The sequence below is a fragment of the Oryzias latipes genome, chromosome 10 (genome assembly GCF_053564925.1).
Source record: "Oryzias latipes strain Hd-rR chromosome 10, Olatipes_Hd-rR_3.1".
NCBI lineage: Eukaryota > Metazoa > Chordata > Actinopteri > Beloniformes > Adrianichthyidae > Oryzias > Oryzias latipes.
This window is the reverse complement of record NC_136246.1, coordinates 34,943,496-34,960,449: the sequence shown is the minus strand read 5'-3', so window position 1 is coordinate 34,960,449 and position 16,954 is coordinate 34,943,496. Positions and strand designations below refer to the sequence as shown.

Sequence of the window (16,954 nt, the reverse complement as noted above, 5' to 3'; positions counted from 1 at the left end):
TGAAGGAGGGATCCTCCCCCAGGACGGACAGGCGATTTACCAGAAATCTTAGAGAAGAATTAACTTATCTAAATCTACAACTACATATATAAAAGTCCAGCAGACGAGCTTCATCCAGCCGTGGTTGTGGGGACAGTCAAAGGCGCGAGTCGAGCCGGAGACAGGAACCACAGCCAGGTGTAGGAGCAGGAGCAGAGACGAGGTACTCGGTCAGGTACAGAGCAGAGACGAGCCAGAGATGAGCCAGAGGCAGGATCCACAGCCAGGTGTAGGAGCAGGAGCAAAGGCGAGGTAAACGGTCAGGAACTGGAGCACGGATGAAACAACTGGAGTCTGGAAGCACTCCCACTCCCCAGGAGGGGAAAGAGGGAAAGAGGGACAATACATGAATCACTGCACCAAACAGAGGCATGGAGAACTAAATGATGAATAATGATCAAGAATAGAGGAGAGGAAGGGTAGAAGTAAAAAAGGAAAGAGGACAGAACCCCAGTGTACCATAGTTACCCCAGCTTCAACTTCTAGCAGCCTTTTAAAAGAAATAGTTATTATTAAGTTTAATTTAAACAAATTAACATTAAGTTAAATAATCTCTGAATACTAACTAGTCTGACAATAAGCCTGTCCAAAGAGGAATGTTTTCAGTCTAGCTTTGAATGTAGAAACTGAGTCGGCCTCTCTTCCATGAGCTGGGAGTTTATTCCATAAAACAGGGGCTTGGTGGCTAAACGCTCTACCTCCAACCGTACTTTTACTAATTCGAGGAACCACAAGCAGTCCTGCATTTAGTGAGTGAAGTGTTCTGATTGGATGGTAAGGGACTATGAGGTCCTTAATATAGGACGGGGCCATTCCATGTAAGGCCTTATAGGTTAACAGGAGGATCTTGAACTGGATTCTAGAATCAACTGGGATCCAGTGAAGTGAAACCAACACAGGAGTGATGTGATCTCTTCTGCTAGTTCCAGCTAACAATCTAGCTGCTGCGTTCTGAACAAGCTGGAGACTTCTTAAGGAACTCTTAGGACACGCTGCTAACAAGTAGTTACAGTAATCCAGTCTAGACGTAACAAATGCATGGATGAGTTTTTCAGCATCACTCTTAGAAAGTATATTTCTGATCTTAGCAATATTCCGCAGGTGAAAAAAGGCAGTTCTGCACGCCTGAGATATATGAGCCTTAAATGATAAATCCTGGTCAAGTAAAACCCCAAGGTTTCTAACTGTGGAATTGGGGGCTATACTTACACCATCCAGGGAGACTATCTGAGCAGACAGAGCATCTCTGAGGTTTTTAGGACCAAGTATAATGACCTCAGTTTTTTCTGGGTTCAAGAGGAGGTAATTAATTGTCATCCAGGTCTTGATGTCACTGATGCAGGCGTTCAGTTTCTCTATCTGGTCATTCTGGTCAGGCTTCATGGATAAATACAACTTCGTATCGTCGGCATAACAATGAAAATTAATGCTGTGTTTCCTGATTATGTTTCCTAGGGGTAGCATATAAAGCATAAACAGGATCGGTCCTAAGACTGAGCCCTGTGGGACTCCATAGTTGAGTCGAGTGCACTGAGAGGAATGGCCATTTACATTAACGAACTGATACCTATCAGACAGATAGGATTTAAACCACTGGAGAGCAGATCCTCTGATCCCTATGTCCTGCTCTAATCTATGGAGTAAAATACCGTGGTCGATAGTGTCAAAGGCAGCACTGAGGTCCAACAGGACCAGAATAGAAAGTAGTCCCTTTTCTGAGGCCAATAACAAGTCATTAGAGACTCTAACTAGTGCAGTTTCCGTACTGTGGTGAGGTCTAAACCCCGACTGAAAGTCTTCAAAGTGGCTGTTGTCCTGTAGGTGGCAGTAAAGCTGCTTAACTACAACTCTTTCTAGGATTTTAGAAATAAAGGGCAGGTTTGATATCGGTCTATAGTTGGCCAAGATGCTAGGATCCAAACTGGGCTTTTTCAGAAGAGGTTTAACAACTGCATATTTAAAAGACTGTGGCACGTAACCCGTTTCCAGAGAGGCATTTATCATTGTTAATATGGAATCATTAATTAGGGGAAAAGTTTCTTTAAAAAGTCTGGTGGGAATTGGGTCTAACAGACACGTTGAGGATTTGGAGGACGTAATAATTGATGCTATTTCCACTTGATCCACAGTAGTGAAGCAGTCCAATGTTACAGAGGTTTCTATGGATGCCTCCATTTCTACCGCTTCAGCCTGTTCTGGGCTGATAGTAGGAATAACTTGATTTAACTTATGTCTAATATTTGAGATTTTACTACCATCAGAGCTGAGAGAAACAGGAACATGTGGTTCTACTGAGCTCTGACTGCGAGTTAATTTAGCAATAGTGCTAAAAAGAAATCTTGGATTGTTTCCATTCTCTGATATTAAGGTTGAATAGTACTGGCTTCTAGCTCTACGCAGAGCTTTTTTATAATTTAATAGGCTATGTTTCCAGATATCCAGAGACTGCTCTGAAACGGAGCGGCGCCATTCTCTTTCCAACTTACGGGTTTCTCGTTTAAGAGAACGAGTTTCAGCGTTAAACCACGGTGCTACTCGGTTTTGTCTGACGAACTTAGGTTTCAAGGGGGCAACAACATGGAGTGTACTCCTGAGGGCTTGTAAGGCATCATTAACAAAGTGGTCATTTATACTAGGACTGATACTATGGGAGCTGGTCTCAGAGTATTTTCTCAGAATATCACTAAGTACTGGCTGAACTGTGTGTTTAAACTCAGACACAGAACGGTCAGTTAAGGTTCTTCTAAGCTGTTTCTTATTCACTGGGGCAGAAGGATGTTCCAGTTTAAACTGGAAGGTAATCAGAAAGTGATCAGAAATGATGGGGTTAAGAGGAAGGACACTCAGCTGGCTGATCTCTATCCCATGGGTTAGAACAAGGTCCAGGGTGTGCTTATGACAGTGAGTGGGTTCATTCACACTTTGGGTGAAACCAACATCATCTAATAAAGCTGCAAAAGCCTTTCCTAGGCAGTCACTGGGGTCATCAACATGGATATTAAAATCCCCTAATATTATAATTTGATCAGAATCTAAGACAATAGTCGATAGGAAGTCGGAAAACTCAGTTAAAAATTCTGAATATGGGTCGGGGGGGCGATAAATAATTATGAGTAAAACAGGTTTTCGAGTCTTCCTGTTTGGGTGATTTATAGACAATATGATGCTTTCAAATGAATTATAAGCATTTTTAACTTTAGGGCTGAGAAGTAAGCTAGACTGTGATATTACTGCCAAACCCCCTCCTTTCCCTGAAATCCTGGATTTCTGATAGTTAGCATAAGTGGGGGGGGTTGCTTCATTCAATCTAACATAGTCATCCTGATGGAGCCAAGTTTCTGTTAAGGCTAAAAGACTGAGGTTTTTATCAGTAATTAACTCGTTGACTAAGAGGGACTTGGAGGAAATGGATCGAATGTTTAATAAACCGCATTTAATGACATCATAATTCTGCTTGTGAGAACTGCTGTCTGTCACTGTAAGGTTTCTATGACGCGCTCCTTTCATTTGTCTTTCAGCACATAAGCTAAAGCTAGGACCTGCTTGACTTTACCTGCATGGGTTTTGCACCGGCACTAACCCTAAGGGAGGCTCAGAGGAGCGTTTTACACTGCTGCTCTGCGCCCGGGTCTCGTCTCTGGATTGTCAGGTTAACAGACTAAGGCTAGCAGAAATGTTTCTAGAAAGAAGAGCGGCAGGAAGTGGAGAACCTGCTCCAGAACACACAGGCGTAGAGAACGTTCTCAGCTGGTGGAAACATCACACAGAACGTTCCGGCGTCTCGTGGTGAAGAAGTGAACGCTCCACAGGATTTGTACAAAAGCATCTTTATTAAAAACAACAGCTGAGGTCATTTTCACAGTGCAGAGGAATCTCTTGGTGACTGCATTTCCCACAATGCCTCATGTCGTACTGCACTCTGAAGTCAGGTTTGGCTCATGGCGATGGGGAAACATGTTCAGCCTTTGTCAGACGTTTGCAGGCTTCTCGCCGGGTTCAGGTGATGACATCACATGAGAATAAAAAAACGCAGACAATCTTCAACCAACCGGCTCGCTCCTCTGGACCCCTGGTTCTGAGAAGTTCAGAAGTCCAGATCAAATGTTTGGGACTCCTGAGATCCCAACTCCCCTCTGAATGTTCTGAACGACGGGGAACCGGCAACGCCTCCAAGATGGGAGAGAAATGTCCAATCCAGTACCAGATGGTTCCCCTGAAGGTTCTAAGGTCCACAGAGATCCCAGAGATTTACAGCTGCAGGTTCTGAGACGGACGGCAAAGAACAGCGGCGACTGGGAGGGGCTTTGTTCTGTCCATCCGGGTCGCCAACAGCTGCAGAAAGGCTTTGTGGGTAATCGTGTGGTCAGGCGGTGGACAGTTCCACTCCGCTGTCACAGACCCCACTGTCCATCCGGACTTCTGCCTTCAGATCCAGAACCGGACTTCCTGCAGACACAAACCACAGCCGGTCAGATGGCGCCACGCCTATGACTGAATCGTCGTGCGATGGCGCCGCAGCAGCTTACCCCTCGTCTGATTGGCCGTCGGGGATTCCTGGTGTTGATGCAGCGCCTCCTCCAGGACGCTCAGCGCCCGACTTCCTCCGGCTACTCTGAGAGCGCTCAGCAGATCCTGGACTGTCCCGCCAGACACCTGCAGAGCAAACAGAACCTCAGAACCTGCATCTCAGAGTTCTCGGTCCGTCCGGGCCTGTGGGCAGAACCTCGTAGCTGTCCAGCAAGGTTTTGGTGGGGGAGGGGCTCAGTCTGAAGGCTGTGTTGAGGATCCCCAGACCCAAGCTGTGAGCCAGCATCTCCCAGCATCCTTCACTCTCCAGTGCTCTGCACAGCGCCAGCTTCACCTGCGAGTCCAGACTAGCGAGGTCACCTGCACGGGTTCACACACATGACGTAGCAGACACACCTAGGACAGAGGCGGGGGCAGATGGGGGCGGAGCTTACCCTGAGGAGCGAGGACGGTTCTACCGAGACGTTCAGGTTTATAATCTTTACCGTTAAGGAGATCTAGAACCTGCAATCACAGCAACCTTCAGAATCCGATCAGAACCCACGTGACACCATGGGGGGGGGGTCCCACCTGAGAGTTGGCGGCCATGCTGAGGGGACTTGTTCCTGGGATGAAGCCTTCGTCATCTTCATCACAATCGTTCTCATCTTCCTCCCTGAAGAAAAGCGGCTCAAAGTTCTCCCTCTGTGGGTCTGCGCCTGACGCAAGAAACAACACAAAACGACAACTGCTAATCCACAACTACACAAACAGCACAACTGCTAGCACACAACTACACAAACAGCACAACTGCTACAGCACAACTACACAAACGACACAACCGCTAGCGTACAACTACACAAACGACAACTGCTACAGCACAACTACACAAACAACACAACTGCTAGCGCACAACTACACAAACGACAACTGCTAAAGCACAACTACAAAAACAACACAACTGCTAGCGCACAAATACACAAACGACACAACTGCTAGCGCACAACTACACAAACGACACAACTGCTAGCGCACAACTACACAAACGACAACTGCTACAGCACAACTACACAAACAACACAACTGCTAGCGCACAACTACACAAACGACACAACTGCTAACGCAAACCTACACAAACGGCACAACTGCTAGCAGACAACTACACAAACGGCACAATTGCTAACGCAAAACTACACAAACGGCACAACTGCTAGCGCACAACTACACAAACGACAACTGCTACAGCACAACTACACAAACAACACAACTGCTAGCACACAACTACACAAACGACACAACTGCTAGCGCACAACTACACAAACGACAACCGCTACAGCACAACTACACAAACAACACAACTGCTAGCGCACAACTACACAAACGACACAACTGCTAGCGCACAACTACACAAACGACAACTGCTACAGCACAACTACACAAACAACACAACTGCTAGCGCACAACTACACAAACGACAACTGCTACAGCACAACTACACAAACAACACAACTGCTAGCGCACAACTACACAAACAACACAACTGCTAGCGCACAACTACACAAATGACAACTGCTACAGCACAACTACACAAACAACACAACTGCTAGCGCACAACTACACAAACGATACAACTGCTAGCGCACAACTACACAAACGACACAACTGCTAACGCAAACCTACACAAACGGCACAACTGCTAGCAGACAACTACACAAACGGCACAACTGCTAGCGCACAACTACACAAACGACACAACTGCTAGCGCACAACTACACAAACGACAACTGCTAGCGCACAACTACACAAACGACAACTGCTACAGCACAACTACACAAACAACACAACTGCTAGCACACAACTACACAAACGACACAACTGCTAGCGCACAACTACACAAACGACAACCGCTACAGCACAACTACACAAACAACACAACTGCTAGCGCACAACTACACAAACGACACAACTGCTAGCGCACAACTACACAAACGACAACTGCTACAGCACAACTACACAAACAACACAACTGCTAGCGCACAACTACACAAACGACAACTGCTACAGCACAACTACACAAACAACACAACTGCTAGCGCACAACTACACAAACAACACAACTGCTAGCGCACAACTACACAAATGACAACTGCTACAGCACAACTACACAAACAACACAACTGCTAGCGCACAACTACACAAACGATACAACTGCTAGCGCACAACTACACAAACGACACAACTGCTAACGCAAACCTACACAAACGGCACAACTGCTAGCAGACAACTACACAAACGGCACAACTGCTAGCGCACAACTACACAAACGACACAACTGCTAGCGCACAACTACACAAACGACAACTGCTAGCGCACAACTACACAAACGACAACTGCTACAGCACAACTACACAAACAACACAACTGCTAGCACACAACTACACAAACGACACAACTGCTAGCGCACAACTACACAAACGACAACCGCTACAGCACAACTACACAAACAACACAACTGCTAGCGCACAACTACACAAACGACACAACTGCTAGCGCACAACTACACAAACGACAACTGCTACAGCACAACTACACAAACAACACAACTGCTAGCGCACAACTACACAAACGACAACTGCTACAGCACAACTACACAAACAACACAACTGCTAGCGCACAACTACACAAACGACACAACTGCTAGCGCACAACTACACAAACAACACAACTGCTAGCGCACAACTACACAAACGACAACTGCTACAGCACAACTACACAAACAACACAACTGCTAGCGCACAACTACACAAACGACACAACTGCTAGCGCACAACTACACAAACGACAACTGCTACAGCACAACTACACAAACAACACAACTGCTAGCGCACAACTACACAAACGATACAACTGCTAGCGCACAACTACACAAACGACACAACTGCTAACGCAAACCTACACAAACGGCACAACTGCTAGCAGACAACTACACAAACGGCACAACTTCTAACGCAAAACTACACAAACGGCACAACTGCTAGCAGACAACTACACAAACGACACAACTGCTAACGCAAAACTACACAAACGACACAACTGCTAGCGCACAACTACACAAACGACACAACTGCTAGCGCACAACTACACAAACGACAACTGCTAGCGCACAACTACACAAACGACAACTGCTACAGCACAACTACACAAACAACACAACTGCTAGCGCACAACTACACAAACGACAACTGCTACAGCACAACCACACAAACAACACAACTGCTAGCGCACAACTACACAAACGACACAACTGCTAGCGCACAACTACACAAACGACAACTGCTACAGCACAACTACACAAACAACACAACTGCTAGCGCACAACTACACAAACGACAACTGCTAGCGCACAACTACACAAACGACAACTGCTAGCGCACAACTACACAAACGACAACTGCTACAGCACAACTACACAAACAACACAACTGCTAGCGCACAACTACACAAACGACAACTGCTACAGAACAACTACACAAACAACACAACTGCTAGCGCACAACTACACAAACGACACAACTGCTAGCGCACAACTACACAAACGACAACTGCTACAGCACAACTACACAAACAACACAACTGCTAGCGCACAACTACACAAACAACACAACTGCTAGCGCACAACTACACAAACGACACAACTGCTAGCGCACAACTACACAAACGACACAACTGCTAGCGCACAACTACACAAACGAAACAACTGCTAGCGCACAACTACACAAACGACACAACTGCTAACGCAAACCTACACAAACAACACAACTGCTAGCGCACAACTACACAAACGATACAACTGCTAGCGCACAACTACACAAACGACACAACTGCTAGCGCACAACTACACAAACGACACAACTGCTAACGCAAACCTACACAAACAGCACAACTGCTAGCAGACAACTACACAAACGACAACTGCTAACGCAAAACTACACAAACGGCACAACTGCTAGCAGACAACTACACAAACGACACAACTGCTAACGCACAACTACACAAACGACACAACTGCTAACGCAAACCTACACAAACGGCACAACTGCTAGCAGACAACTACACAAACGACAACTGCTAGCGCACAACTACACAAACGGCACAACTGCTAGCAGACAACTACACAAACGACAACTGCTAACGCAAAACTACACAAACGGCACAACTGCTAGCAGACAACTACGCAAAGTACACAACTGCTAGCGCACAACTACACAAACAGCACAACTGCTAGCGCACAACTACACAAACGACACAACTGCTAGCGCAAAACTACACAAATGGCACAACTGCTAGTACACAACTACACAAACAACACAACTGCTAGCGTACAACTACACAAACGACACAACTGCTAGCGCAAAACTACACAAATGACAACTGCTACAGCACACTACACAAACAACACAACTGCTAGCACACAACTACACAAACGACACAACTGCTAGCGCACAACTACAAACAACACAACTGTTATTGCACAACTACACAACTGCTAGCACACAACTACGCAAAGTACACAGCTGCTAGCGCACAACTACACAAACGGCACAACTGCTGGCACACAACTACAAAAACAAGACAACTGCTAGCACACAACTACACAAACAACACAACTGCTAACGCAAAACTACACAAATGGCACAACTGCTAGCAGACAACTACACAAACGACAACTGCTAGCGCAAAACTACACAAATGACAACTGCTACAGCACACTACACAAACAACACAACTGCTAGCGCACAACTACACAAACAACACAACTGCTAGCACACAACTACACAAACAGCACAACTGCTGGCACACAACTACAAAAACAAGACAACTGCTACAGCACACTATACAAACAACACAACTGCTAGCGCACAACTACACAAACAACACAACTGCTAGCACACAACTACACAAACGGCACAACTGCTGGCACACAACTACAAAAACAAGACAACTGCTAGCACACAACTACACAAACAACACAACTGCTAGCACACAACTACACAATCAACACAACTGCTAGCACACAACTACACAAACGACACAACTGCTAGCGCACAATTACACAAATGACACAATTGTTATTGCACAACTAGAAAACTGCTAGCGCACAACTACACAACTGTTATCGCACAACTACACAACTGTTATCGCACACCTACACAACTGTTATCGCTTACCTACACAACTGTTATCGCACAACTACACAACTGTTACTGCACAACCACACAAACAACACAACTGTTACTACACAACCACACAACGTTAATGCACAACTACACAACTGTTACTGCACAACTACACAAACAACACAACTGTTTTTGCACAACTACACACACGACAAAACTACTGGCGCACAATTACGCATACAACACAACTGTTACTGCACAACTACAAAACTGTTACTGCACAACTACAAAAACAACACAACTGTTATTGCACAACTACACAAACAACACAACTGCCAGCGCACAACTACACAAACAACACAACTGCTAGCGCACAACTACACAAACGATACAACTGCTAGCGCACAACTACACAAACGACACAACTTCTAACGCAAACCTAGACAAACAACACAACTGCTAGCGCACAACTACACAAACGACAACTGCTACAGCACAACTACACAAACAACACAACTGCTAGCGCACAACTACACAAACGACACAACTGCTAGCGCACAACTACACAAACGACACAACTGCTAACGCAAACCTACAAAAACAGCACAACTGCTAGCAGACAACTACACAAACGACAACTGCTAACGCAAAACTACACAAACGGCACAACTGCTAGCAGACAACTACACAAACGACACAACTGCTAACGCAAAACTACACAAACGGCACAACTGCTAGCGCACAACTACACAAACGACACAACTGCTAGCGCACAACTACACAAACGACAACTGCTACAGCACAACTACACAAACAACACAACTGCTAGCGCACAACTACACAAACGACACAACTGCTAGCGCACAACTACACAAACGATACAACTGCTAGCGCACAACTACACAAACGACAACTGCTAACGCAAACCTACACAAACGGCACAACTGCTAGCAGACAACTACACAAACGACAACTGCTAGCGCACAACTACACAAACGGCACAACTGCTAGCAGACAACTACACAAACGACACAACTGCTAACGCACAACTACACAAACGACACAACTGCTAACGCACAACTACACAAACGGCACAACTGCTAGCAGACAACTACGCAAAGTACACAACTGCTAGCGCACAACTACACAAACGGCACAACTGCTAGCGCACAACTACACAAACGACACAACTGCTAGCGCACAACTACACAAACGATACAACTGCTAGCGCACAACTACACAAACGACACAACTGCTAGCGCAAAACTACACAAACGGCACAACTGCTAGTACACAACTACACAAACGACACAACTGCTAACGCAAACCTACACAAACGGCACAACTGCTAGCAGACAACTACACAAACGACAACTGCTAGCGCACAACTACACAAACGGCACAACTGCTAGCAGACAACTACACAAACGACACAACTGCTAACGCACAACTACACAAACGACACAACTGCTAACGCAAACCTACACAAACGGCACAACTGCTAGCAGACAACTACACAAAGACAACTGCTAACGCAAAACTACACAAACGGCACAACTGCTAGCAGACAACTACGCAAAGTACACAACTGCTAGCGCACAACTACACAAACAGCAGAACTGCTAGCGCACAACTACACAAACGACACAACTGCTAGCGCACAACTACACAAACGATACAACTGCTAGCGCACAACTACACAAACGACACAACTGCTAGCGCAAAACTACACAAACGGCACAACTGCTAGTACACAACTACACAAACAACACAACTACACAAACAACACAACTGCTAGCGCACAACTACACAAACGACACAACTGCTAGCGCAAAACTACACAAATGACAACTGCTACAGCACAACTACACAAACAACACAACTGCTAGCGCACAACTACACAAACGACACAACTGCTAGCGCAAAACTACACAAATGGCACAACTGCTAGTACACAACTACACAAACAACACAACTGCTAGCGTACAACTACACAAACGACACAACTGCTAGCGCAAAACTACACAAATGACAACTGCTACAGCACACTACACAAACAACACAACTGCTAGCACACAACTACACAAACGACACAACTGCTAGCGCACAACTACAAACAACACAACTGTTATTGCACAACTACACAACTGCTAGCACACAACTACACAAACAGCACAACTGCTGGCACACAACTACAAAAACAAGACAACTGCTACAGCACACTATACAAACAACACAACTGCTAGCGCACAACTACACAAACAACACAACTGCTAGCACACAACTACACAAACGGCACAACTGCTGGCACACAACTACAAAAACAAGACAACTGCTAGCACACAACTACACAAACAACACAACTGCTAGCACACAACTACACAATCAACACAACTGCTAGCACACAACTACACAAACGACACAACTGCTAGCGCACAACTACACAAATGACACAATTGTTATTGCACAACTAGAAAACTGCTAGCGCACAACTACACAACTGTTATCGCACAACTACACAACTGTTATCGCACACCTACACAACTGTTATCGCTTACCTACACAACTGTTATCGCACAACTACACAACTGTTACTGCAAAACCACACAAACAACACAACCGTTACTACACAACCACACAACGTTAATGCACAACTACACAACTGTTACTGCACAACTACACAAACAACACAACTGTTTTTGCACAACTACACACACGACAAAACTGCTGGCGCACAATTACGCATACAACACAACTGTTACTGCACAACTACAAAACTGTTACTGCACAACTACAAAAACAACACAACTGTTATTGCACAACTACACAAACAACACAACTGTTTTTGCACAACTACACACGACAAAACTGCTGGCGCACAACTACACATACAACACAACTGTTACTGCACAACTACATAAACAACACAACTGTTACGGCACAACTACACAAACAACAACTAATATTACTAGTGTAGTTACAGTTGTGTGTCTTAGTGTAGTTACAGTTGTGTGTCTGTGTAGGAGGGAGTCACTCCTCACCTGCAGCAATCAACAACGCCGTGAGCTTGACTAAGCCCCGCCCTGCTGCAATGTGGAGGGGGGTGGAGCCATCAAAGGTGCAGCTGTCCACCCTGGCGTTTCCCTGACGACATGAATGTACATTTTTAATTGGTGGAGCAGGAGGGGGCGTGGCCATCTCTGCTGCGAGCGCCCAGATGTTCAGCACCTCCAGCAGCAGGCAGCCAGCAAGCGACACGTTGTCGGTCTCGGTGGCGAGGTGGAGGGCGGTCCGCCCACAGCTGCACTCCTGAGCCTCCACGCAAGCACCGCCTTCCAGCAGCTCCCTGACCGAGGACAGCTGATTGGCCAAGACAGCCAGGTGGAGTGCGCACATACCTGTAACCATAGAAACCAAGCAGGAGTAACAAGTGGCTGTTGTGGTCTGGTGTGTGTGTTGTGTACCTGCCGTGTTGGTCTGCTCGAGATGCGCTCTCAGCTCCTTGTGTTGGAGTAAAAACTGGATCATCCCGCATCCTTCCTGCTGAGCTGCTAGGTGCACCACTGTGTTGCCATGACGATCAGTGAGAGTTGGGTCGGCGCCGGCCAAGAGCAACGTTTCAACCGCCTCTTTCTGCTGAGTTATCACCGCCAGGTGCAAAGGAGTCTGGGAAAATAGTCGGTCATTCAAATCACTTTGGGCGTTTCGGTGACTGCAGAGGGATCGAAGCAACGTCTGGAGGCACGCCGCCGCCGCAAAAGATGGGTTCTCCAGAGGAGCTGTGGTACCTGGTACAGGTGGTTCCTCATGTTGAGAACCTCGTCTCCAGGCAGGGCGGACACCACCTGTGTCAGACTCTTCAGCGCCTCTTGCTGGCCGTGCAGCACAGCCAGATGTAGTCCGCTGATGCAAGAGAGGGAGGTTACCGACAGCAGAACACGGTTCCTGTGGAAGATGTGTGGAGAACCTGGACTGACGTGTCTCCATCCTCGTCCTGCGCCGCCAGCAGCAGGCGCTGTGGAGCCAGCAGGTATGCTGAATCTCCGGTGACCGAGTAGTGAAAGAGCGCCCCCAGCTGCCTACAGACGGCATCCACCAGCCGCCGCTCTGTCACAAGAAATGGGAATCGAACAGTCGACACCTGAGAGGCAGGTCAAGCGTCATCACTGCGGTGCCGGTGTGTTTTTGCGCACACCTTTGGCTGCTTCCTGCTCCCCACAGACCCCTCCCTCGTCAGCCCTCCTGTTCACCGCTGGGCCTCTTAGCTGGGCTGATGCTAGCTGGTTGGCCCCGGAGGCGGGGTCATCGTCTGGGTCACCGTCACCGCCGCTGGCGCGTGAAGCCCCGCCCTGCGAGTCTTCCCAACACAAAACAACGGGGCTTAAAACATGTCATGGTCCAAACCGTCAGAAGGTTCAGGCCCGGTTCTGAATGAAGTCAAAGCTTTGCTCTCAGCAGTCTCTCCTCACCGTGTTTCAGGCCTCCTCCCAGACCGGCTGAGTAACCGCTGGAAAATCCTCCTCCTCCTCCTCCTCCATAACCATAGCCTGGAAAACCCTGGAAGAACCCTGGAAGCACACATGAAGTCCATCATCGGACGGCGGGCTTTCTCTCACAAACATTGTGGGCTTTGGTTTCTCCCAGCGCACCTCCTCCTGTGGGTCCAGGCCCTCCTGATGCAGCGGAACCCCCTCCTCCTCCTCGGTACAGACCTCCTCCTCCGTGCCCGCTGAAATCCTGGAAGTTTGGCAGCGTCTTCTGTCTTTTCCTCTGCACCTCCTCCTTATCTGGACACACAAATGGAGGACGGATAAAGCTAAAACTAAACGACAAACCTGAAGAAGCCGACAATCTGGGGGCGGAGCCACATGCCGTACCTATGTTCTGGGGGTGGTAGGTGAATGGTTTGGGCTCGCTGGTCTCGTTGTCAGACTTCCTCTTCAGCTGGACAAACACAGACGTCGGCTTCTGCAGGTTTAGGTCCCGGTACTTTGGAGTCTTAAATACGATGGCGAACTGTTTCCATGACAACAACACAGAACATCACTGCAGCAGAGCGTTGGTCATCGCGGTTCAGAGCAGGAAGACGCAGGGATCAGAAAAGCGTTGGCTGCAGCGCCACCTGCTGGTACTGACCTGCCGGTGAACGTCTGTGGGGGAGAAGTCTCCTAGGGCCTCCCAGGTCATTCCCGACTCATCCTCCTCGTAGAACCTCACCTGGATGTCGTCTGCAGACGGATGCAGATGTTTGTGAGCTCAGAGTGGTCTTCATCTGCAGATGGAACCCTCCTCCTCTTCCTCACAGTTAAGTCCATGAGGATTCAAATCTTTACCAATCCAGCAAAGCTGCTCTGCTCGGTCACATGACCCTCCGCGCCAGCTGCAGTTTTCAGTTTTTCACCTGCGTGTTGAGAATGGTCTCTTACCTTTCTGGACTTTGTCGCAGAGCAGGTAGACCTCCTCCCCCCCCGTCACACAGCCAGCCGTCCGATCCATCCTCACGATCTTCAAGTTGGAGGCGTTTGGAGCCTCTGAGGGAGAAGCAAAGCGGCGCTGAAAGTCCAGCTTTTTCTTCATTATCGATGAAGGTCCCAGGATGATATTCATTAAGGTCCTCCTGGGATCTTAGCCGATCATCTCACTCAAGTTTAAGGTTGTTATTGAGGACCAGCTGAACTTTACAGAAAGCTGCTTCTTCCCTTCCCAGCATGCAGTTCTGTCTCCTCCAAAATCAGAAGATTAAACCTTCGGTTATCCTGGTTCACACTCTGGTAGCTGTCACTCCAGGAAACGCTTTGATTTGGGCAGAAATGCTGAAAACGTATGTTCATGTGGGGGCGCCATCCATACCCAGGACTAACCAGGTCTAACCAGGACTAACCAGGTCTAACCAGGACTAACCAGGTCAAACCAGGACAAACCAGGACTAACCAGGTCTAACCAGGTCTAACCAGGACTAACCAGGTCTAACCAGGACTAACCAGGTCTAACCAGGTCTAACCAGGACTAACCAGGTCTAACCAGGACTAATCAGGACTAACCAGGTCTAACCAGGACTAACCAGGTCTAACCAGGACTAACCAGGACTAACCAGGTCTAACCAGGACTAACCAGGTCTAACCAGGACTAACCAGGACTAACCAGGTCTAACCAGGACTAACCAGGTCTAACCAGGACTAACCAGGTCTAACCAGGACAAACCAGGACAAACCAGGACTAACCAAACCAAGACTAACCAGGACTAACCAGGACTAACCAGGTATAACCAGGTCTAACCAGGTCTAACCAGGACTAACCAGGACTAACCAGGTCTAACCAGGTCTAACCAGGACTAACCAGGTCTAACCAGGACTAACCAGGTCTAACCAGGACTAACCAGGTCTAACCAGGACTAACCAGGTTTAACCAGGTCTAACCAGGACTAACCAGGTCTAACCAGGACTAACCAGGTCTAACCAGGACTAATCAGGACTAACCAGGTCTAACCAGGACTAACCAGGACTAACCAGGAATAACCAGGTCTAACCAGGACTAACCAGGAATAACCAGGTCTAACCAGGTCTAACCAGCACTAACCAGGACTAGCCAGGTCTAACCAGGACTAACCAGGTCTAACCAGGACTAACCAGGACTAACCAGGAATAACCAGGTCTAACCAGGACTAACCAGGAATAACCAGGTCTAACCAGGACTAACCAGGTCTAACCAGGTCTAACCTGGACTAAACAGGACTAACCAGGTCTAACCAGGACTAACCAGGTCTAACCAAGACTAACCAGGTCTAACCAGGACTAACCAGGTCTAACCAGGACTAACCAGGAATAACCAGGTCTAACCAGGTCTAAACAGCACTAACCAGGACTAACCAGGTCTAACCAAGACTAACCAGGTCTAACCAGGACTAACCAGGTCTAACCAGGACTAATCAGGACTAACCAGGACTAGGACTAATCAGGTCTAACCAGGACTAACCAGGTCTAACCAGGACTAGGACTAATCAGGTCTAACCAGGACTAACCAGGACTAAACAGGTCTAACCAGGACTAACCAGGACTAACCAGGACTAATCAGGACTAACCAGGACTAAACCGGTCTAACCAGGACTAACCAGGTCTAACCAGGACTAACCAGGTCTAACCAGGACTAGCCAGGTCTAACCAGGACTAACCAGGTCTAACCAGGACTAACCAGGTCTAACCAGGACTAACCAGGTCTAACCAGGACTAGGACTA

At 47.5% G+C, this 16,954-nt stretch overlaps 1 protein-coding gene across 11 annotated transcripts in view; it reads right to left on the bottom strand.

The window, feature by feature from the left end:
- Nucleotides 1-3,850: 3,850 nt before the first annotated feature.
- The window catches only part of nfkb1 (nuclear factor of kappa light polypeptide gene enhancer in B-cells 1), a 42,515-nt gene continuing 29,411 nt past the window's right edge, over nt 3,851-16,954 (bottom strand). For all 11 annotated transcript variants that reach the window (XM_004084545.4, XM_011492821.4, XM_078954454.1 and 8 more), the window contains 16 exons: nt 15,149-15,253; nt 14,859-14,950; nt 14,600-14,738; nt 14,372-14,509; nt 14,192-14,290; nt 13,918-14,079; nt 13,700-13,829; nt 13,511-13,625; nt 13,187-13,388; nt 12,951-13,120; nt 12,764-12,866; nt 5,137-5,264; nt 5,001-5,070; nt 4,763-4,926; nt 4,566-4,692; nt 3,851-4,485 (listed from right to left, as the gene is read on the bottom strand). In XM_004084545.4, the coding sequence (XP_004084593.1) occupies nt 4,403-4,485; nt 4,566-4,692; nt 4,763-4,926; nt 5,001-5,070; nt 5,137-5,264; nt 12,764-12,866; nt 12,951-13,120; nt 13,187-13,388; nt 13,511-13,625; nt 13,700-13,829; nt 13,918-14,079; nt 14,192-14,290; nt 14,372-14,509; nt 14,600-14,738; nt 14,859-14,950; nt 15,149-15,253 (2,027 nt within the window). In that variant the 3' untranslated portion in view covers nt 3,851-4,402. The remainder of the gene's footprint in view (nt 4,486-4,565; nt 4,693-4,762; nt 4,927-5,000; nt 5,071-5,136; nt 5,265-12,763; nt 12,867-12,950; nt 13,121-13,186; nt 13,389-13,510; nt 13,626-13,699; nt 13,830-13,917; nt 14,080-14,191; nt 14,291-14,371; nt 14,510-14,599; nt 14,739-14,858; nt 14,951-15,148; nt 15,254-16,954) is intronic.